The following is a 23501-nucleotide window of genomic DNA, read 5'->3' as shown; positions in this document are numbered from 1 at the left end:
TGCTGCTGGGTAGTTTTCAATAAAAATGTCTACGTTTGCTCAAATATCATATTATACTTTCTGAAAAATCGAATGAAGCAACAAATTATTATTAATAATATTAAGAAAAACATTTAAGAAATTGAAAATGTTTTATTGACTATTTTACGACTTTGCGTTCTTTAAACTGCATTTTCTACGTTTGCATTTTTTCAATAAATCCTTTTAAAAAAGTCCTAAAACTTACACATAGACTAACATTTTTGCTGCTTTTTTATTATTATATATATTAGATAGAAACAAGGATAGGTTTTTCAAAATACTGAAAAGAAAGACTGCTGGAAATGAAAATGTAATTGAAATCGTATTTTTTTTTCAAAGTTTTTACATAGAAATATGCTTTTCATTTATTTTTTTTTCTCAAAAACTAATTCATTAATGGTAAAATCGGAGCTCAAATTTATGAAGACCATTCTAATAAACGCAATAAAAACATGGGTTCAAAATATCAAAAAACTGTAGAAGAAAAAAGTATTTTTATTGATAATTCTTCTTTAAAAAATTTTAATTAAAAAAATTACCAACATTTCTTTTTTCTAGCTCAAGATCACTTTGTCTAACAAAATCATTTGACAATATTCAGAAGAAATAAAAGAAAGATTTTAAATTTAAAAAAAAACATTCAAAAGACACAAAGTCCCCTTAAACAGACTCGAAGCTCTCAGAGTATGATATATAATGAATATAGCCAGTAAATTCTGGACAAATATTTTCTGTGTAATAAAGTCTTACTAATACAAAAGTTCAGATACTTTTTACTCATTTTTATTACTTCTATTTACAAATATAGAAAATACAGTTAGGAAAAAAAAAAGCACTAATAGCCTACTATTAATTTAATTTAAAATTTAGTTTATTAGCGTAAAGGAAAACAAACTTTAAAAAATAATGGCTGTAGAATAACATGAAAATAATAGTACGATTATTTTCTACAGTGCTGGCCATTAAAATTGCTACACCAGGAGAGAAAGAAAATGGCAAAATTTTCTTTATTGTGCATGTGAATCATAACGGGAGACATAACATAACAATAATAACATTCGGGAGACATAAAATAACGATAATAACATTAGGGCGACATAATATAACAATAATAACATTCGGGAGACATAACAATAAACATAAAATTTTTTATGATGCATTTGAAACCTAATATGACTGACTTTGCAGGTGGTGTGGGGTAGACAATGTGCAAGAATCAGTACACAGAGCTGCCACCTCTAGCAGCGACAGCGTTTGTAATCCGGCTGGCTGAGCCGCATTGATCTTGAGTGACAGATGCAGGTTTTTTATTCCATGCGGCTTCTGCTCTATGCCAAACTTTATCAATCGTAGTGGCGGCGAGTGACAGAGAACGTTCTGACCAGAGCAACAGTCAAGCACCCTATGTATAGAGAATAGTCAAGACGGCACGACGGCAAGCGGTCGTGCTTGTTATTGATATCTTGTTGAAAGATGGTCTTGGCACGTCAAAGGTGTAAAGGCATGGATCTTGTAAGAGACAGACTAACCCAATGGACGGCTTGCGCATCACCCGCATGTCCGCAAGAAGGAGTAGGGACGATTTGGTTTACTTTAACACTGAAACCTATGGTGTTTGTATCGCATAATTGTTTTTAATTATTAAATGTGATACGTTGTATAAGTGATGAGATTGTGAAAATCACAGTTTTCTCAAATAAGATTTAATATATCTCTTTAAAACACATTTTATTGCATTTTGCGCATTCTTTTCACGCGTAATTCGTGTATAAACATCTTTACTTTGGTATAAAAACTCTAGACACAAAATTTATGAACTTACTTTAAATTTTAAAATTACTTTAAATTTATAAAGTAAAATTAAACAAGATCTGATTTTTTTTTTTAAAATTTTATGAGCATTTTATAGGCAGGGGTTTTTAAAATTATTATAACATTACAAGACGATCATTTATTTGATCATATGATCATTAATTATTAACATCATAAGATGATTATTTATTTTAATAATTCGTAAAATTCGAAGCATAACCTTTTCTCAGTGTAATGAAATATAAATAAATAAATAAAAGCTGGAAGAACTCATATTTTATGTTACGCTCAAAGGGACGTTTTTTAACGCTATGTGTGTTACCTCTGTTTATTGAATATTATGTTCTTCGCACTTAAACCACATAAAAATCAATTCAACAGCAGTATCACAAAATATTTGAAAACAGCATATCTTTAGAATTTCCGGGCTGGACATAAAAATGTTATTTTCTGTATAGTACTGCCGTTGCTCGCTTTGAACTCGTTGAATTTCTTAATCAAAAATTCGTTAAAGTTTTACAAAATATGAGATGGATTAAAACAAATTCGAAATTCGGCTGTTTGGGTGGTGGATTACGTTATTAAAAATTTGATAGCTTTAAATACCGTCGTTTTTGTACAGTGCTAGAAACATACATGTATTCATAAAGATTCTTCATTATTTAAATTCTTTAAATATAATGCAAGGCGATAATATTTGGTGGCAACAATCTGCAAAGTGAAACGGACGTTTATAATGAAAGAGCGCAAAATGCCTTTTCGAAACTACGAGTAATAGCCTTCTGAGCTACCGCCCCTTTGGGCTAATAAATTAAATTCACAGTAAATAAAAAAACCTTATGCTGAACTAGAATTAAATTTAAAAAAAAATAATCACTATAAAATGTTAGCACAATCAGTTATTACAGTTTACAATTTTGACATTAGAATTAAATGTATAAAATATATTAAGGTGTTAAAAGTGTTTATCACTATGGTGTGTTGTGAAATATAATTGAAATAAAACTCCTTTATAAAAAATGTGCTATAATATTCACCTATAATCTTAAAAAAGCAGCACAATTTAGAATTTTAAGCAAAAACTTTTAAAAATTCATGTTTAGGTATTTTAGTATTTTTTACTTATTTACACCAATAAAACTCATAAAAATTATAAGAGAACATTCTTTGTTTGAAATTTTCTATTAGTTCTGATTTAAAATATTATTTTCTGAAAGAAGTACTTACAAATTTCCTTACAGCATAGAAAAAGCTTAAAAAATAGCCAGGCCTGAAAGCATGACACAGATTTATAATTATTTGGAACGTTAATTATGCTAAATAATAATTGATAAATATGCTAAATTTTTAAAAATCGATCTCAGTTTCAAAAAAAAAAAAAAAAAAAAAATTTAAAAATTCTAATTTGTGAAATGAAGCGCTACAACCAACTTTTTCTTGACAATTATACGCACTGCAATAGCTAACCATTGTAAGTTTCTGCAAGGCGTCGTCCCTACTCCTCCGGATGCGGTCAAAGTGACAGCCGGGAATGCGTCAGAAGAGGGAGAAAAGCCATTTGGGTTGGTCTATTTCTTATAAGGTCCATGTGTAAAGGCGGGTGACCACATTACGGTCTTTGCTAATAACAGGTGGCTAAGCTGTGTCGTAACTTTTGGGAACTGTTCTCCAGAAAAAAATGTAGTTTAATACATTTCCAGTTTGAAATTATAGGTTTCTAGTAAGAAAACACTGAAATATAAAATATCATTTTTCGTTATCATTACATTCATGATTATTTGCAACTTAAAGTATAATTATGGAGCCAAAACTGTCAAACATTTAAGCTAACTAAACGTATTCACTCTTACATATGTCCCTGATTTACAGTCAGTTTTAAACGTTCCATAAAATTTTATTAACAGCCTAATATAATTTGTATAAGGAAGATTTATGATTTTATTAATATTCTTCACGCGACCAAAACTGGTATAATATTGTTATTTAGTTAGATGTTTCAGTAGAATTATAATTAAAATTGTTTCATTTCCCCGTGCAATGCAGCGCGTGACAAATTTTAAAAGAAATCTACGCTGGAAAATTAAAAATACAGGAGCACGTGCATTTAACGTTAAATAAAAGTTTATCTCTGTAATTGATATTTAATTTGAATAAACGTAATTGACAACTATGTTAGTTGTAACCGTAATTCTACTCATTTCGCTTTCCAGAAATAACTAGAGCTATCTCGCGCGGCCGATTAAAAAGCTAAAATACCAGAGAGAGAGAACATCTCAGTTCAGTTGTTTAGATAACTGTTGTTGTTGATTGTAACGAATCCGTTGTGAGATCGGATTAGCTTTCACTGCGCTTTGCATTGTGTTCTGTTTAATGTTTTAGTAGTTTAAAATATAGCGACTGATTATATTGCGTGATATTGCGATATCACACGAATATCTTTGAGGAAAAATCTAGCATTTTGTTATATTTCTTGGGATAAGAATAAATTTTATCAACTTATCGGACTTGTGCGTTCAATCTATTTTGAACAGGTACGCACGCAACGGTATATTTTTTTTTTCTTTCAGTGCATTTAAATAAAATGATGTAGTTAAAAAAATTACAACATATTTTTATTTTTTATATTTTAATCTATAGCATGATTAAAAGTAATCATTATCTCTAAATACAGGAGGGTTATTTCTCCTACTCTGGTTGAAAATTGTGCATTCAATCCATTTAAATTTTTCTTTTTCAAGTGGGTGCTTATCATCATTTAAAATCATAGAGCTGCTAACAATCCGTCACTTTGTTATAAAAACCCATCATTATTAGCAACTACATGATAGCTAAAAATATTGAGCAACATTTGAAAAACATCCAAAATTTGACAAATGATGTTAAAAACTCTGAACATCGTTAAAACTCAAAAAACGTGTGAGCATTAGTTTGAGCATGAACTGTGCGAATTCAATATTACATTTAAAAAATCCTTAGGAGTATTTTATTTCTACCGCAATTACGTATGTGTGAAAAATTTCTAGAAAATGATCAGCTAGAAGAGGATTAAAAATGGCATGTAAAATTTAATGAAATAAACAGAAAAATCAAATTAAAACTGTACAAAAATTAATCTGAAAGTCTTTTATTTGTACATTACTGGTGTATAAGGGTAGAAAGAAGTGCCTGTAAAATTAGTTTACCCGACTCCTTAAGCAACTTAAAATGAGGAAGTTAGAATCAGCAAATTTTGCTTTGAATTAAAATATTTCATCAATGGTAAATCCTGCAATAATAGAAAATGATGGCATAACCGGATTATAGTAATAAAAAAGTGAAAAAGAACTTAAAATGGGAACAGAAACAATTTATCACAGTGCTACCATAAAGAGATAAAAGGTCAGAGACATTAATTATTTTCTAAACGCAAATGTTGTATCTAATCTCTTTAAAATTTATTTTCACGCGTCATAAATCTTAATGAAATACACTTTTGCTTTTTTTTTTACTAATTTAAATGCAGATTTAAGATTTCGTAATATTCTTTTAAGTTCTGTACTTAGCAAGTTCATTTAACCTTCAGTTTCTTCCTTTCCCCCCTTTTTTTCGTTTCCTTTAATTTGAGATTTAATGTAAGTTAAATAAAAACGTTACCCTAAAGGATATTAAAATTAATATCGTTTTTTTTTCAGAGCAGGTTTCTTTAAACCTTAATCCTAAACATTTTTTGCTAATTATTTCGTAATATTACTTATACCATTTAAATATGTATTTAATTATAGCATTAGATATTATATTTAAGGATAATGATACAACTTATAAAGATTCGGAGTTTGTTTCGTTAAGAAGCTACCGAATTTCAAAAATATATTTTATGAATATATTAAGAGTAGACGCCATGTAAAAATCTCTTTTATTTGCTTATTAGTAGTATGATATTTGCACTTAATAATGGATCACTTCCTCTTTTAATAAACACCTTTATTGGTAGTTTTGGATAATATAAAACTTTTATTTTAGATGTGTGATTTTAGAAAGAATTAGCATTATCTAAAGTTTTTGTGTAATTTATATAAGTAACAGAAGGTCCAAATAAAATAATCGCTAATTTTAGAAGTTTAAATTTAGACAGACTAACTTCAAAAATTTTTCTGCGTGAACTCATATTTATAAACGTATGCAATAAAGCTATCGAACTATCATTCTTCAACCGGATAGTAAGTAAGGAAAAATTGTGAATGAGATAAAATTATAAAACAGTGGGGGAGGGGGAAGGAGAAAGAAAGAAAATCTGAAAGGATTCAAACTTTAGTGTCGCAACAGAGGATTTGATCATTTTTTTTTTTATTATTATTTATTGCTCTCGCTGAGCATGTCAAGTTTACAAACTGCTGTACTCGCTCTTTATGACTTTTTTTTTTTTTTTTTTTTGTCTTTTTAACTTTTTAACAGGCATCGCTTTCCTCGCACTTATGACACATAAAATTCAAGAGCAAAATTACAAGGTATTTCAAAATAGCATATGTTTAGAATTCCGGTGGACTGTTAAGTGTTGGCATACATTTCTTTTTTTTTTTTTTTTTTTTTTTCGCTGCATTATTTCTCTGATAACTGGCCGTTGCCACTTAAGTTAGTTATCATAAAAAAAAACGTGTATGGTAATTTTTAATGTATCTAGCTTGTGTCATTTCAAAAAAGTATTTTATATTTCTACTTAGACATCTCATGATTTAAATTTTTTATGATGACATCTCATGATTTAAATTATATTTAAATCAATTAGATTAAAACGTAGAAAAAATATTTTGAAAAACTGCGTTTATCGCTTCTCAATCACTTAGTTTGCTACTTGGTAAGAGAAAGATTAAATTTGAAATTTAAATGTCTTAGGATTTAACTGAATGGCAGCACATTGGTGCATGGAGAAGATAAATATTTTTTTGAGGCAATAACAACGCATTGTTTTCAAACAGCCGAATTTGTGGATTATAATTGAACGAAAAGTATCTTAAATTTTGCCCAATAGAAATAGTCTGGAGTACTGTAGATAAATTTTTTATTTCGAACAGTGTTGCTACTTCTCGTTTTCAAACTGTTAATTTCCTTTAAAAAAAATCGTAAAGTTTGTATAGAATATTATTAAGAATATGTTATAAATCAAAACCAAATTCGAAATTCAAAATTAGGGCTTTGAGATACCCATGTTCGGATTGGAAACTGCGTGTATTAAAAATTCGAGGCTCTAGATGCTGTCGTTTTTCCATAATTCGCGGAACATATCTATACATGCATACATATTCCTCATTAATCACTTTTTAATTAATGCATCCGATAACATTTGATGCAAAAATGTGAACTGTCATTCGGGCAAAAGTGAATTTCGAGACTTGTAGCACCTTTGATGCTTATAGTTTCCTTTTGATAAGGAGGTTATACACTGCTCTTTGCGATTCTGACTGCGCGTGTCAGCAACGGTCTTGCAGCACTTTGGGTCAGCTCGTGACTTTTAGCATATTTTCAGCAAATAGATACATTTATATTTTAATTTTATACTGTGCATTGTATCTGTTTCAAGTATCGATATATTTTTGGGTCATAATACTTCAATCCTGTACTCATTGACATGTTTTTACAAGTTACAGTAGTTTTGTGCCTTGCTTCATGGATTTCATTTGTACCCATAAACTTTTATAAACACTTTATTACTTCACATTGCTAAGCCTAACGATGTGGGCATTGAGGTAAGCCTGTTTACTTCTGAGGAAAAGAAAAAAAAAAAAAAAAAAAAAAAAAAAACGGTTGATGCACTAAGTCTTTAAGTCTTTCTGGTTGCGGTCGGAAGCTCCGCCTCCTGTTTTGGTGCACTGAAGTTTTCATTTCCCGACCCATTGGGCAAATTATTAAAATTTTTGCGCTGAACTGCTTTTAAGGGATTTTTTATTATATCTCTGGGGGTTTTTAGAAGATTTTTAAGAGTTTTTAGAGATTATTTTAGAGTTTTATTGAGTTCTACTGAGAATTTCAAACATATTTTAATGTGTATGTATAGATACGGCTCTGTCGTGAATTTAGACTTTTCTTGAAATTTTATGAAGAGTAATGTTGCCTTAATAGCAGTTTATGATTTATATCAGTTGAATGATTAAATTGAGTGAAGTGGATGAAAAATTACATAACACGAATAGGTAGCTGATGAAGAGAAAGTTATTAAAAATGCAATGGAAGAAGTTACATTTCATAATGCAGTAGATTGTAACGATGTTATGGTAGCAGTGAAGTCTTTGTACAAGTTTCTGAATAAATTAAGGGTAAAGAGAGTAGCAAGAGAAATAACGGATGAAATGGCAGCTAGTATAAATAAAATCATTGATTTACTGATGATTCACAATTTTAAAGCTATACAGTGTGACTTAATGTGCATAAGGACGCGTGAGCTCTGTTAAAAAAAGTATGAGTGAAATTAGAGAGATAAAAGAAATACTTATAGAGAAGCAAACTAGAAATGAATTTGTATGAAAGGATGAAGCTTTCGGGAAAAATGAGTTATGGAGAGAGAATAAATTAATAAGTAAGTCCGCCGCATCTGATATCGATGCCTACGATGAACTGCTGATGATTATTAAACCGAATGAAGCAGATGTCAAATTAATGAGTTCCCATCAGAGATAAAATGGTGATTTGGTTGTTAGACTGAAACAAAAGGAAGATGTTTACAAATTGCAGGAGTTGATTAAATCTAAAGAGGACTTAAGAGATAAAGTTCAAACAAGAAAAAGGAGATTTATACAACCAAGAATTATTTTTATAATGTTTTCGACCATACTGATTATGATGATTTAGCATACCTGAAATGAAAAATTGTAGGTGTCCCGGCGATTGTATAAGACCATTGTTTAAAATAAAAAGTAGAGATCAAGATGGGGTCGGTCAGAGTATTCGTCATAAATTCTACATTCGAGTCTGAAACTTCAGCAGATAACAAAGTACGTGTAGGTTGGAAAACAAACACAGCCAAGTTGTATTTACAATCAAAGCGTTATTTTACAGGCTTTCAATACGGTCACACGCCGAAGACTTGCAGAAATAAAATCGCGTATACAAATTGTTATGCTGATACAAAAGTTACACTTGTAAAGTAAACACTGAAATTTGTATTAATTGTTAACCTTCGAAAGAAAAACTTTAAAAAAATTATGATATAAACCATAATGCACTCTCACAATGTTATGAAACGTATATAAAGGAAGTTTAATTTATAACTGATCACTTAGAAATGTAATTTATTGTTTTGCATTGGAGTTTATAAATTCCAATGCAAAATTATTATAATATATTAATTAATACAGTTGCTATATTTGGATTTTAGGATTTATGATTTGTATGAGTATGATCTTGACTTTCTGCGATTGGAGCGTTTTTAAGACTTTTTATTTCATTTTGTTTTATACCGGACGAAAATTTGACCTAGTTTTTACTTGCTTTGGTGTATAACTTTATATATTGTATGGGTTTATTTAGCTTAAACTTGAATCATTTTGTATCGAAATGCCAGCTTGCTAGTATTGGAAGAATAATTCACTTAACCAATATGCAGGTCTTCATTCAAGAACCATACTGAATCAAGAGAAAGTTTGCCTGTGTTCAAGGACCTGGCGAGTCACTCATAATGAAGGAGGCAGGGCTCCAATCATTGTGTTAAAAGATGATTCTAATTTTGTAGTTGGTTGGAGTAAGATATATAATAGCTAGTTTCGGTTTATTTAATTCTTGTTCTCCCGAAGATTTTAATGGTCATATTTTTTTAATGAGAAGAATGTATTAAGAAATACATGAGGTACATAATTTTCGGAGAGTTTTAATTCCAAACACTTTAATTGGGAGGGCTGCATTTAATGATTATGAATTTTACATTTTAAATTATTTTATTATATATAACAACATCGTTTTATTTATTTTTTTTAAAATTCTCCTCCGAAGTTTTCCTCATCTGGGTTCACGTATTTGACACTTGTTTCTGGGAATATTGACGTAAAATATTGCCGATGTAGTGTTTTGTACTGCGAGACTTTTAGCTATCCAAAAAATGTTTTTTTTTTTGTTTTGTTTTGTTTTGTTTTGTTTGTTTTTGAGGGGAAATAAAGATACCGAAGTAGTTGTTAAGAGATATAGATACTCTAAAGATAAAAATAGATTGTATCGTTGTGTTACATCAATAATGCATAATATAATTTCATACGTATTATTTACTACTGAACATCATTTCTGTGTAATTACTATTACCAATGTTCATACCAGATTATGTGGTAGGTAAATGTATGTATATGGGTAACATAACAAAACATTTCAACCAATATTGTATCAATCACATAACATAGGAGATGATTAGTTATCATAGTGTAACATAAAATTAATTAAACAATTCTAAATTCCAGGAAGTTTGCGTTGTGATGCTAAACCCATTCTATGACTAAGGTCCAGTGTAAAGGTATTAATTACAATAATTACAAAGCTAAGTAGGTAAAATCAATCTAACGTTTATTAAGGATAAAATAGTATGAATAAGATTACATTTTAACAAAAGGTGGCGACTAGTCAGCCCTATATCTGAAGAAACAACTGAAGTTTACATACCTTCCTTACAAATTTAACAATTTCACCTTTCCCGTTTGAGAGGCATCAAACAAAATTTTGGGTACTTGATACAGGCGACAACTCGGATGTATACGGTCACGAAACAAGAAATAACAATTACGTCGGTAGAGGTTTCTGTAAAAAAAAAAAAACAATATGAGAATTAATAATGTGCAACCCCTTCAGAGGCCAGGCTTTCCACCCCACAGCCGCTTCCAACCTGTAGGACTCCGGTCTTCCCCGAAACACCGGCCATGATGAAATCTGTCGATCTCAGGAATTGACTCAAAATGCCTTCCTTCAATGTAGGTAGTCTAATCGTTCAGCTCGCCCGGAACTCCCGACTGCTGGTCTCCGCTCTGCATATTAGAAGTCATCTCTCGTTCCTTTTCTTCGAGAAAGTCTCCTTGGCTTCTTCAGAAAGAAAGCGTGTAATTGAAAATGTTTTCCACGTCTCATCTCCGAAAACACTGCGCAGCCACTTTAATAGCTGGCGCGTTTTTTGAAAATTTGGCGTAGAAGGTGATCAGCAGGAAGCTAAGTCCAGCAACCCAAACAGAGAAATCTTCACGAGATTAAGCCAGTTAGCGCAATTCAATCATTCAGTTTCCAAGGCCACACCAAATGTGTCAACAATCTCCACAGACGAAAACAAGGGGGAGGATAATCTAGTCTCGCTCGAGGTCCCAGTCGACCATGTAGAGCTTTTCCTACCCAACGATTATTTCCCCTCCTCAAAATACGCTGTAGAACCTTTCCCTGCTCGCCTGTCTAGCAAAATAGGGTCCTCTTTTCGGGAAACTCCAGATGGTGTATCCATCCAACACGTCACCCGCACATATGGTTTTTCGTTTGGGCGAAAGAATTTTCGGGGTGCAGTAAATCCTCTGATAAGGGTTCCCGAGAATGAATTCCAAGCCGATGGTTGGGGGTGAAAATTTTCAGAACCAAGTTAACACAAATGACTTTGGGAAATTAAAAATGAAACTACTAATTACACAATAATATAATTCATAAAAAATGTCAGCACTATATAAATTGTTTCTTCAACAGTATTTAAAGTATATATACTTATTATCCAGACTGAGATTCAATTACAATTGAATTACCTACCACCAGTCAGAAAATATGAATTCGATTAACTTAATAGAAGGTGGGGTAAAAATTAAGTTACCTAAAGTTAAGAAACAATTTAACACACCAAAAGTGCAGCAACAAAGCTTTAAAATAATTAAAGTTAAACAAACTTAAGGGTCAAAACAACAAGATGCAAAAACCAAAAATCGTAAGTCGCTAAACTCAAATTAAAATTAAACAACTTCAACTCAAGAAAACTTTTAAAGCAACCAAACCTAAATTTTAAAGTTTACAAAAGTTACAGTTTAAACTTACAACCAACTTTAAACAACTAAAGCAAAAAAAAATTTAGAACTTCAATTACAGATCAAAACTGAAATAGTAAGCAAAACTTAAGCTTGAAAATAATAGTGATTAATACATAACAATTGTAAGGTTGGAAAAAGACTGAAATCACTTACAGAAAGAGGGGAAGTACTTAATGTGGCGAAATAATCTATAAATATGCAGATATGTAAATAATAAATATGCAGTTTTAAAATTAAGGATTAAAAATGCAGAGAAATTTCTTGGTGGATTCCCTGAACTGGAAAAAAATGAAAAGGTGGGTGAAAGGCCTTTAAAGAAAGTTCTCAGATTGATAATGTCCAAATGAAGATTAAAATAGAGATAAAGAGAACTTGAGCATCAGAGATGCAAATTTTAAAAGAAAAAAATTAGATTCCATGCACAGGAGCTGTCTGCTGGCTACCACAGGACTTTTAGAACTCCTCCAGCGGAGGTAGCATGCGTGTTAACCAGCATTCCGCCTCTTTCATTGCAATACGATTTTTATTATAAGAAAAAATTATCAAGGATTGGCAGATTGGATAGATTGGTAGACTCGTCCTGAAACTTAATTTTGGAACTCCTGAAAAGTAGCAGTAATAACCTAGTAAAAATCAACAGGTATTATAATTTGCAACGAAATAACATTTGGAGATGATGCACATAATGATGACGAAAAACTAAGAATTCCGTGCGAAGTGTCATTTCATTATTATGTTACAAGATTTAGAATTTGAAGAGAATGTAAAACAAATAATTAATATATATTCCATTTCAAAACTCTTTTTTTCATACTATTATTGCGAAAATTCCTACCCAATCAACGTAATTTTCAAAGGGTTAATATGGGAAAACGATAATTTGTAAGCAATTGATGTGGGAATATAAAGCGTTATTTATACTGAATTTCATTTCAGACCAGAAATGGCGGAGAAATGCATTTGAGAACCAGAACGCGATCGGTGTGGGAACGATAGATCGAAGTTTACAGTAAAAAATTATTTGCTCTTTTATAACTTGTCATTCTCATATTTTTCATCAATTAATAAATATATATTCTGAATTCTTTTTTTTTAAACCTATAACAGTCTCCTTTGAATATTCTCTTCGCTAAATCGTTAATTTGAATTTAAAATATTCAAAAATCCATTGAACGCATTGTCAAAAGGTACTTTAAAGAAAACGAATCTGAAAATTATCTGGGTTCGACCCACCATTTAAGAGTATTTATGCATAGCAAAAATAAAGTGCCTGTATGTTGTTTACTAACAAATATTTCAAATTATTCAAAAACATGTAAATTAAGTCTTAAAATAAAAAATCCATCTTGTAAAACCAATTTCTTCAATAAATTAAGTCGTGCAAGCATAAATTTCAGGACAGCCTTACCTGCGAAATTGCATTATTTTTAGTACCTGATTTCCGACTAACAAAAAATAGCAGAGTCAGGAGCAAATGAAGTATTTTTTAAATTAAATTTAGCAGCCCTTTTAATTAACCGTTAAGTATAATTAAGAAATTTCAAAAATAAACCCGTCAGGTATGATGACTTTATCAGTTTTTTCTAAATGTCAAGCTGCTCATTTCCTGAAGCAAATTATGCTTAAAATGGTCGTAAGAGGTTACAATTTCCTCTGACGCACCTCTTCTTTCTGTATTCTCAGTAAAAAGCGGTGTACTGCAATTTTTTTTTAACTATAGTTACTATTACCATCATCATTCATTTATTTGCGTATTTGAAACTTTCGTTTTGACAGTTATTCTCTTTCAGTGAAATCTTTTTACTCAGTATCAGCCCTACCAGCGGCGGAGTGTTTAAGAGCGTCAATTTTTAAATGACTTAATCCATCAAGGAATGTAGGTGAATCTGGAAGATTCTTTTCGAGATAAGGATTTCACATCTCGTTTTTTTCGTACAATACGAAAGCAACAATCATTTGTTTTTATTATAAATCTTCTTTTTGAATATTAAGAAAATGGGAACAAAATGCATTTAAAAATACTATAAAAAAAAGAAGGGCTGCACTATTCGGGCCTGCCCATTTAGTTTCACTTTCATTCACCGTTTCAGTTAAGCTTTGTACGCAGCATTACTTTCGTTCACTTTCTTTACTTTAGCAGCATTACTTTCGTTCAGCATTCACTTTCGTTCAGTTCACTTTATTCACTTTCGTCACCGTTTCAGTTAAGCTTAGTTCGCAGAAGCTGCATTGCAGCTTTGATACAAGTCGAAAAGTTTCTACACTCTTCTTCGAAGATTAATGCTGTAAAATGTAATGTTAACTTTTACTTCCTTTTGGATAGCCATTTAGAAATTTATTAAATTTTTGTTTATTGTTTTTAACCTTTTATTATATAAATCTAATTAGTAAAATTATGAACGATTACTTTATGCAGTTTATCTTAAGTGCTATGGTCACTAGAAATAATCATCAGCTGTTTAATGCATTATTGGCTATGGACAGACATTGCTTTGGATAATATTTATTTGTTTAAACAACTCTCTAAAGACTTTAAACGGTACCTTAGAGATCAGAATAGAGTAAGTATTTTACAGATTTTATCTTTCTTAAATTCTTTAAATAAAAAGAAAAGAATGTTGCTAAAAAACTTTTGAACATAACTTTTAATCATTTGAACTGCTTTTTTCACTGTTCTAGCTGCTTATTGTCATCTACCATTGTTCTCTAATATGTTTTCATTCAAAGTTCTTTCTAACAGCAGATAATACCAATGTTGCTGGCATTCTGCCGCAGTTGGATACGTAAACGTATCCAATAAGAGCGTGATTGATACGTAAGTCTATCCAATAAGAGCGTGAGGTGAAAAACGCATTCTTTAAAGGTAAAAAATTCTCGTGATATTAAAACATCTCTCCACAATTTGCTGTCTCATCGTAACCGATGTCTTATAAATAATCTCTTAATTTAATTAAGGAAAAAATTAAAATACAAATATATTCCTTTCAGAAAGGATCACACCCATACAATTTATTTCACAATTATTCCGATTAAATTTGTCTGAACCCCGCACTTGCATATTTGTGATCAAAGGCAGTGTTATCCATAGACAGAAAAATTATTGTAAATTAAAGGCAGCGGAAAATTATCGATATACTTCTTTATTATTCTTATTCGATATTCTTATACTTTATCCTTATACGATATACTTTTTTATTATATTCTTTCGTATTACTTTTAATATTTCAGACTTTGTTTTATCTGAACAATATTCACTGTAATACTAATTTATATTACAGCGCCTGGTGGACCTCCTCAAAAGGTGAAGGTAAGAGCAACTGGAGCGCATATAGTTAAAGTTACTTGGAAGGTGAGCACATATTATTTTATAAATCTGTAAACTGTACAACCTGATAATTTTAGTAATCCTGCCATCTATGTGCTACATTAATTCTGAAAACATATTTTATTTAAAAATAGGAACTACGAGGGTTGGAACTTTAATAGTGGCAACTATTTATTTACAAGGAATACAAAAGTGATTCATGTCTCCATGCCTTACAGTCCTTCAATATAGTCGCCAGCATTGTGTACAACCCGTTTCCAACGATGTGGAAGTCGCAGAATACCTGTAGCAGCGCCTGTTTTGTTGATAGATTGAATGGACCGGTCTACTGCCGCAAGAATCTCAGGAACAGTTTGGAAGCGAGTGCCACGAAGTGGTTCCTTCATCTTAGGAATTAAGTCATAGTCACAAGGGCTTAGATCTGGGGAGTATGGTGGATGGTAAAGCACTTCCCAGCCCCATCGCTTGAACAAATCAGTCACAGATTGCGCTGCATGCGGCCGAGCATTGTCATGCAAAATGAGAGGAGCTTTCTGCAGAAAGTGTCGCCATTTTTTTCTCAAAGCTGGTCGGAGATTGTGCTCCAAAAATGAGCAGTAATACTGCGTAGTGACGGTCTTTAGTGGGGGAACGGTATGCGTTAGGATGACACCATCACAGTCGTACACGAGAATCACCATAACTTTCACATTGTTGGGGTTCTGATGAAATTTCGAACGTCGTGGTGACCCGTGGTGACGCCATTCGTTGATAATTCTGGCTGGTACGATCAGGCCCAAGTCTCATCCAGCGTAATGATACGCCGTAAAAAAGCATCTCCTTCGCGCTCATAGCGCTCTAGGTGGGTTCGGGCAGCATTGTATCGTAGCCATTTCTGCATTTCCATCAATTGATGTGGAACCCATTGTGAAGCAATTTTTCTCATGGACAGGCGTTCCTTCAGAATGTGCAGCACAGTCGTATGCGCTAATCCTGTTTGTCCGGCCAGCTGATGAATCGTTTGGCGGTGATCACTGTCTATTAGTGCGGCAACAGCTTGCACGTCTGCGTCGCTGACACTCGAACGACCTGGCCGCAGCATGTCTGCCACATTTTGGCGTCCTTCATTGAATGCTTTCACCCATCTTGCTACGGTTCTGTAAGGCGATGCAGATTCCCCGCAAGCCTCTTGAAGCCCTTGATGACACTGTCGTGCTGTACGACCTCTGGCACATTCAATTTTTATCCAACATCGTTGTTCTTGTTTTCAAAACATCCTAACAACACTTACTTTAGACCGCGAGCTAATACAAGGATTCGTTCTTCGCGTCACTCCGCATGCGCGTGACGTAGGCAGGACGAGTCTTTTTGCTGAGAGATAAGGTAGGTAGGTAGATTACGTGTGGTATACGCGATATTCTTTGGTTTTGTTGCGTAGCGTTTTTTCAGCTGTGTTGCCACTATTAAAGTTCCAACCCTTGTATAAGTTGTATTATTTTTTGTTGACATTCTAAATATCTATACAGTATCTATCTATTACTGTCAGAATTTAGTAGCGTTATTATAACAGATTATCAAATGCTTAGCTACGCGAACAGTTGCCAATCTTACAAAAGAAGATCCTTAAGGAACGTTTTTAATTCATTTTTCCAATTTTAACCTGGAACTGCATATTAATGTAACAAATTCAGAGATTTAAAAATAAAATACGTACTTCTTGATGTTTTTTAATATTTATACTTTTATCATGCATTGGTGTCTCGCATAACAATCGCATCACATAATGAACCACCAACAATAGTATTCTGTGGGTCGTAAAATGTCTCTCATAACCAAACGTAAGCGAATGTCATAATAAGCAATTACTAACTCTTGAATCTAAAGTCTAGATTTGGTATACTTTTTGTTTAGTAGGCATTTAAATGCAGAAATGTGTCAATGCATAAACAAAGAGTAGGCATTGAAACACACTTCTTAATTTTGCAAGGATTGGATAAAAGTCTTCAAAGATCTCTAAATCTTTGTTACCATTGGTACAAACACTTGCAGTCAGTCAGTATACAACATAGTATGTCTATCACTTTCTGTCAAATTACTAGAGGGCGTAATACATCATCAGCATGTCCATTTATTTTGATGCTACATAGTGTCTGCTCTAAAGCATGGATACCCTGTTCTGTACAAATTTAGTTAGTCCTTGCCATCAGATCTTTCATTTCGGGGAAAGATCACAGTCACATGTACTTTTATTGGGTATGTATGGTAGGAGTTCCAGTACATGCCGTAGCAACCGGCGCAGGGTATCCTTGACTGAGTTCGTCATTTTGATACCACGCATTGTCATGAAGCTTCATGGAATTTTTTAAAAGGATATAGGATTTCTTTGACAGAGATGTAAAAGATATCCTTGACAGAGCTCGTCAAGAACAAAGCTCTTCGCAAAAATGAAGAAACCACAACAAGGGATCTAATAAACAGGAGGCGTTTACTCATGCTTAATTCGTGATCTTCGAGATTTCCTCTCGCAGGTCATGTCTTAAAGCGTTTGCCGCAAGGCATCAAAAGATCTATTTATGGTAATAGAGTCTTCACGTATATTTACAGAATGTCACTTGGTTTTCTTTTCTAATTTCTTCTCTATGTGGGTCTTTAGCAGCACCATAAATTCCATGGCAGAAAAGGAAATTGTTGCAGCCCTCCTATTCTGAGTTCCTAAGTACCTTTTTCTGGTGCCCCCTTCCTTGATGCCCTAGGCGCATACTTATTTTGGTTGATCCAGCTCTGATGACAACCAAGCAGTGGCATTCCAATCAAGTTGAAGTAGACGGAGTAACAGATCTGTTCAACAATATTGTCATGCAACACTTCAGGATCATTTTGACTAAGAAAGAAAAAGCAATACATTAGGTTACTTCTGGAAATTTGGACCTCTGGAAGGACCAGAGAGCTATGCAACTACGTCAAAATACGCAAGATTTCCCATTTTAATGAAAGACACAGTGTTCAGACTAAAATTAAAACTCCATTTGTCGAGAAAAACAGTAATTAAATGTAATAAAGCTATGGTACTATAATTCTAAAAAAAGTTGGGAGCAGCTTGTTTGAAATTAACATATTTAATATAAAACTTTTAATATTCATATAAAATAATTTCCTTTAGTTTTATTCAAAACTACGGCAAATTAAATTTACTTATTTGTCTAATTTTAGATGGAATTTATCATATACTTTTTGACAGACTACTTTCAATTTCTACTATTAATTTCAAATATTTTACCTTCACGTTTAATCAAGAAATCTGATTGCATTTTGGAGAGAAATTTTCTGAAAAGCGAAGGAAAAAATACGATATTTATACCATGCTTCTGACAAAACAAAACTCGTGTATAATAATATTTTTTAGTAATAAATTAATATATAATTTTTCAGTGTCTAATTAAAGTTTCTTTTCTTTCACATTCGCGTCTTTTTTCATTTATTAAAATTAATAAGGACGCCATAAATTAGCCGTGATTCCAACGAAAACTGCTGTGCAATAAATAGCTGTTCAGAAACAATGATGTTTTATTATGTATTACCAAGAATAACTTATTTAATAGCCTCCAAGAAAGGATCTTCAATTTGGATTGATAAAAGGTTATTATGTGGGATACAAAGAAGCAGGTTCAAAGGATACTTTCATTTACAAGACACTGAATGCGAAAGGGGAAGACAACTTCATTGAAGAAACCCAGCTGTCAGATCTTCGAAAATTTACAGAATATTCTGTGATTGTTCAAGCTTTCAACGCCAAAGGAGCTGGTCCTCCTTCTGATCAAGTTAATGTCAAGACACTGGAAAATGGTAAGTAAAATATTTTTTATTGATGCCTTTTTTTCCTCACTGGAGCGGAAATTGCCAAAAAATGACCGCAGTTTAAGAAACCTCTCCTTGGAATTAATGTTGTTACCTTGGTGTGTTATTCATCTATTTACTGTCTAGTATCACAATGCTAAAGCATAATAACTAAGCCCAGTTTTGCATGCTGATTTTACTATGAGACCTCACCTTTTCGGCTCAACAGCATATTTGGCAGAGCCATGTAATTAAGAAATAGAGCAATCCATAACATTAAAAACAATAAAGTCTAGCAAATTCGTCTTCAATCAATTCTCTGCTATAGACTAAGGTGTTTATATTAAGAATGTAAATCGTTAGTACTGCTGTTAGTGAGAAATCATAAATTCAAAGAAATTATTATTTGAAATACAAATTTTATAAAAGTAATTTTCCGTTTGTTAGGAATTATATTTAAATTTCTAGAACGTTCTACTATAAATTGAAAACTAACTAAAATGATGTGATTCTACATCATTTAAACATTCTAACTGTGTTATAGTAACAGTGCACAAAAAGTGCATTCATAAATAATTCTCGTAAGGGATCTCAACATAAAATGAAATAAAGGGCTTTAAGAAAAGATAAATAGAAAAGATAAAAGAAAATATATTATGTAAAATCTATTTAGACAATTAGACAACCATCACCCATAGACCATCACTTCTGAAATTAATCAGTGTGCAACAAAAATAATTATACATACTGAGCATTTGTTCTCAAAGCTACTGAAGTCTACAATAATCAAGTACCGTAAGTTGTCATTCGAGATTCTAGTTTGATTGCAGTGTAATCTTTTTATGAGATTATAATAGTTATAGATTTGTATAGATAACAAGTAAATTTAAGATAATTATTTTTGAAAAGAAGCGGAAAATTTAGAAGGATTTACACTTGAGAAATATTTGCAAATAATTATTCACTTATACGCAAAGTTTTCTAGAGTACTGAGTGAAACGCAACAAACGAAATTTTGTTGCTATTGAGGAAAGGATTTAGGATATAAAATTTGTTACCTAGGTAAGCAAAATAAATTATGATATTGTCATTGAAAAGTTTTACATTTCTTACACAGATCTTATGTTTGTTATACTTATTAACCTTTAAACGTAGCTAATTAGGATCATAAATTCCTTTTGGTAGCGTTTCTACCGGCCTTTAATAATAGTAGTATTTAATATATTATGCCAATATTGGAATGCTTTGGAGTAACTATATTGCCCTATAAAAGACCGTAGAAGAGTTCTTTTTCCATAAAACGTTTGCGTTATCTGTTAGGAGAGATAAGCAAAAGTGGAATTATTTGCGGAATGACTAATAAATATTTTCTAGACATTTGCATTCTTCAGAAGCTGTTTCGGCAAAAGACTGTTGCTGTTCTTACCAAACGACAATGTTTGTTATTTGCATGATATAGGGGTAATTGGAATATTCGTAAAGACATTAAATAACTTATTTATGTTGTTATTAATCTATAATCTTCGCATTTTCTTTACACGATGAAATATTACAAGCATATGAAATATCCAGACATTATGAAAAATGAAGCGCCATTTAAAGGCACGCGGAAGAAATGTAAATTGGCCTGGTCGTTTATTTATATATTTTTTTATTTTATCTTACAGGAATTACCTGCGGCTTTTTGCCATTAGCTTTAAATTCACTGAAAACAAGCAGCGTAAGAAAGCCTAACTGTTGCAGAAGATGAAATTGCTAAGTATTGCTTTTTAATCCGGTGGCAGGACGCATAGTATTTGACTTGACGTATATAGTATTAAATAATATTAATCTGTTAGTCTTTAATATTTAATTCTTTATAAATCTATACAACGCTTGACACGTGAACACAACTTCTTCGTTCCTTCTTTAAAACTCATCTTTTGGAGCTCTATTTAACTCTTAGGTTGCACTTCAAATCTCTTCATTGCTATTAAAAAGAATTGTCTTTGAAGTGAGATTCCTATTTAGAGAAGGGACAGCAGCCGAAAGTTACCAAAACTGGTAAAAAGGAGAGGTAATTGAGAATTGTAACCCCTTTCTCTGTAAAAAACAACTTGATGAGAACGGAACTTTCTGGTGAAATTGTCAAGCAGCAGAAACCAATTATTCCATTGTGACATTTTTACCTCTAATGCTCTAAATTCTCAGGAACAAATTCTCTAGGAATTATTCCTTTGCATTCAAAAAAGATCTCCAAATAGTCCTTACTGAGAGTTCTGAAACAAAGCAAATAATTGCCATTTTGTATTAGGATTACAAGTAACGCAACAAGTTTTATCTCCAATCATAACTTATTTCAAAATATCAGAATTAATTTTCACTTTATGGCAAAACTCTCTTGGTACTGTTTTTGTCTCAGCTTTCGAATCATGGTAGCAGATGTTCACTGGAGCAAGGCAAATGTTAACTTCATAGAAAATTTTGTTCATAAGCAGGTGGTATTTTATCTAAAGGAAATTGAGGTGGTATAGTAGTAAATTATCTCATTATCTCTTGGAAGCTTTTCTGGATTTTTTCTTTTGAAGAATTTTATTTTAGAATTTTGTTCGCGCATTGTATTTTCGATCCAAGATGGTTCAATGACAATTTCAATTGTCTTATATTTTTACCCGTTTCTGGTTTCACTAACTGACGGAGTCGGTTTTTGAAACTTCCTGATTTATTACAATTCGCACTGATTTATAGAGTTAACAACGGTAAATGAACATTATTGAAATTTTAAAGAGGAAATTTAAATGTAGTTCTTAATCATTCATTACCTTTGCTATTGATCGAAGAAATTTAATCTTTTTGGGCGCATGTGTATAAATAGTTGATATATATATATATATATATATATATATATATTTTTTTTTTTCTGGAGCAGTGCAGTATAATAGACTCAAGTTTTCAGCTTCGGCCTGAAACACGATAAAAGATATATAATCTTGCTTTTCTCAGCCTTCTTGTCCCTTTCTTTGTTATACCTCGTTCTGCTAAATTGAATCCTTTCCTGGAAATGTCTGATAATATGTTTGAGAGAATAAGGACCAATTATGGAATGTTTTTATTGTCGCTGCCTTTGATTTGTTACTCGCAATAAGTGCGTTTGAACTTCCTAACAAGGAAATATTTTCCTATACGTTATATCAAAGGGTCAAAAGTCAACAATGAAAGAAAAAATTTAAAAGTTAAGTTTTTATTTCCTCCACTTGATGAGAAAGAAAAGGGGTTTGAAGCATGAGCACTAATCTTGCATTTTAATTCGAAAATAACGGGAAACCACAATGTCTGCCTTTCAGAATATTTTTATGGTAAGGTTACAAATGAGTTAGAAATTAAACTACCAAAGAAAAAAAGAAAATCTTCAACACACACACACACATATATATATATATATAAAGAGAGAGAGAGAGAGAGGTGTATACAAACAAGAGTTTAAAATTTCAAAATTAAGTTTATAAATTAATAAGAAATTAAGATTATAAATTCTCGAATTATGCTACGACATTAATTAAATCATCAGTAGATAATAACTAAATTAATACTTGGTCAGTTTGTCACCAGTAATGATTTCATTTTTATACCTTGATCATTATATATTGTGTGCACTTATACATAAGAACAGAATTCTTGTGATTTATATTAATTTTTAAAGGCGTTGAAAATCAAAAATGCGACTGGATTTATAAAATAACTTGAGTCATTAGTGGATTAAAATTTAAGCATGTCAGACTGAAAACGTACCTGACATAAATAAGTCGAAAAGTTATTATGCATATCGAAAAATTGCTATGCTTAATTTTAATTTTCTTCAGCATTATTTGATTTTACTTTAATATATAAATTTTTGGGTGAAAATGGAAAAGTAATCATACAACTAGCCCGTTCATCTGAAATTGAACCCAAACCAGTGTTACAAGCAACCACTCGGCCACTCGAATTTAACCACTTGGTCACTGTGAGTGAAATGAATTCTCTAGAAACGGTATTTTAAAAGTAAGTGTGAATAAATAAAATTCTTTCAGATTTAGTTAACGTCAGCAAGTAGGCAGTTGATCCACCAATCAGTTTTACCTTGTACAATCTATCAAGCGGAGCTTAGCTGCCACTGTCTTACAGATACTTGTGGAATTCACCCCTGATGGTGCATATCTAATGTAATTTGCAACATCAGTTTATGTATCCTACACAAGTAATATATTTGTTAAAATATATCACAACTGTAACTGCAGAAGAACAATACAACATATACATTTTCAACACCTATGTATTGTTTTAAATAAAATATGCAGTTGCAATCAACGTTATTACAATTATGTTTATGAATACGATAGGCCATGCACATTATAATGACACATTACAAGTTGAAGTAATAATTTTTTTTGAAACATAGCAATATTTCAGTATGTGCTGGAAATTCATAGTGCATTATGATATTAACTTAAATGAATAGTTGAAAATGTCATTACAATGGAGTTAGAAAATAAAAGAAAGAAAATCCTAAACTCGTG

The 23501-nt window shown here is 31.8% G+C and overlaps 1 protein-coding gene across 1 annotated transcript in view; it reads left to right on the top strand.

Annotated features, from left to right (window-relative positions):
- Nucleotides 1-23501, top strand: part of LOC118186524 (cell adhesion molecule Dscam1-like) — a 685332-nt gene that overhangs the window by 609478 nt on the left and 52353 nt on the right. The window contains exons 16-17 of the mRNA XM_085815869.1: nucleotides 15107-15177; nucleotides 18732-18975. Of these exons, the coding sequence (XP_085671995.1) occupies nucleotides 15107-15177; nucleotides 18732-18975 (315 nt within the window). The remainder of the gene's footprint in view (nucleotides 1-15106; nucleotides 15178-18731; nucleotides 18976-23501) is intronic.

This window comes from Stegodyphus dumicola, chromosome 4, assembly GCF_044657685.1.
Source record: "Stegodyphus dumicola isolate Sdum_Otavi_A_Nest chromosome 4, ASM4465768v1".
Classification (NCBI taxonomy): Eukaryota; Metazoa; Arthropoda; class Arachnida; order Araneae; family Eresidae; genus Stegodyphus; species Stegodyphus dumicola.
The sequence above is the reverse complement of the archived record's forward strand: the minus strand, read 5'-3'. Positions and strand labels throughout refer to the sequence as shown.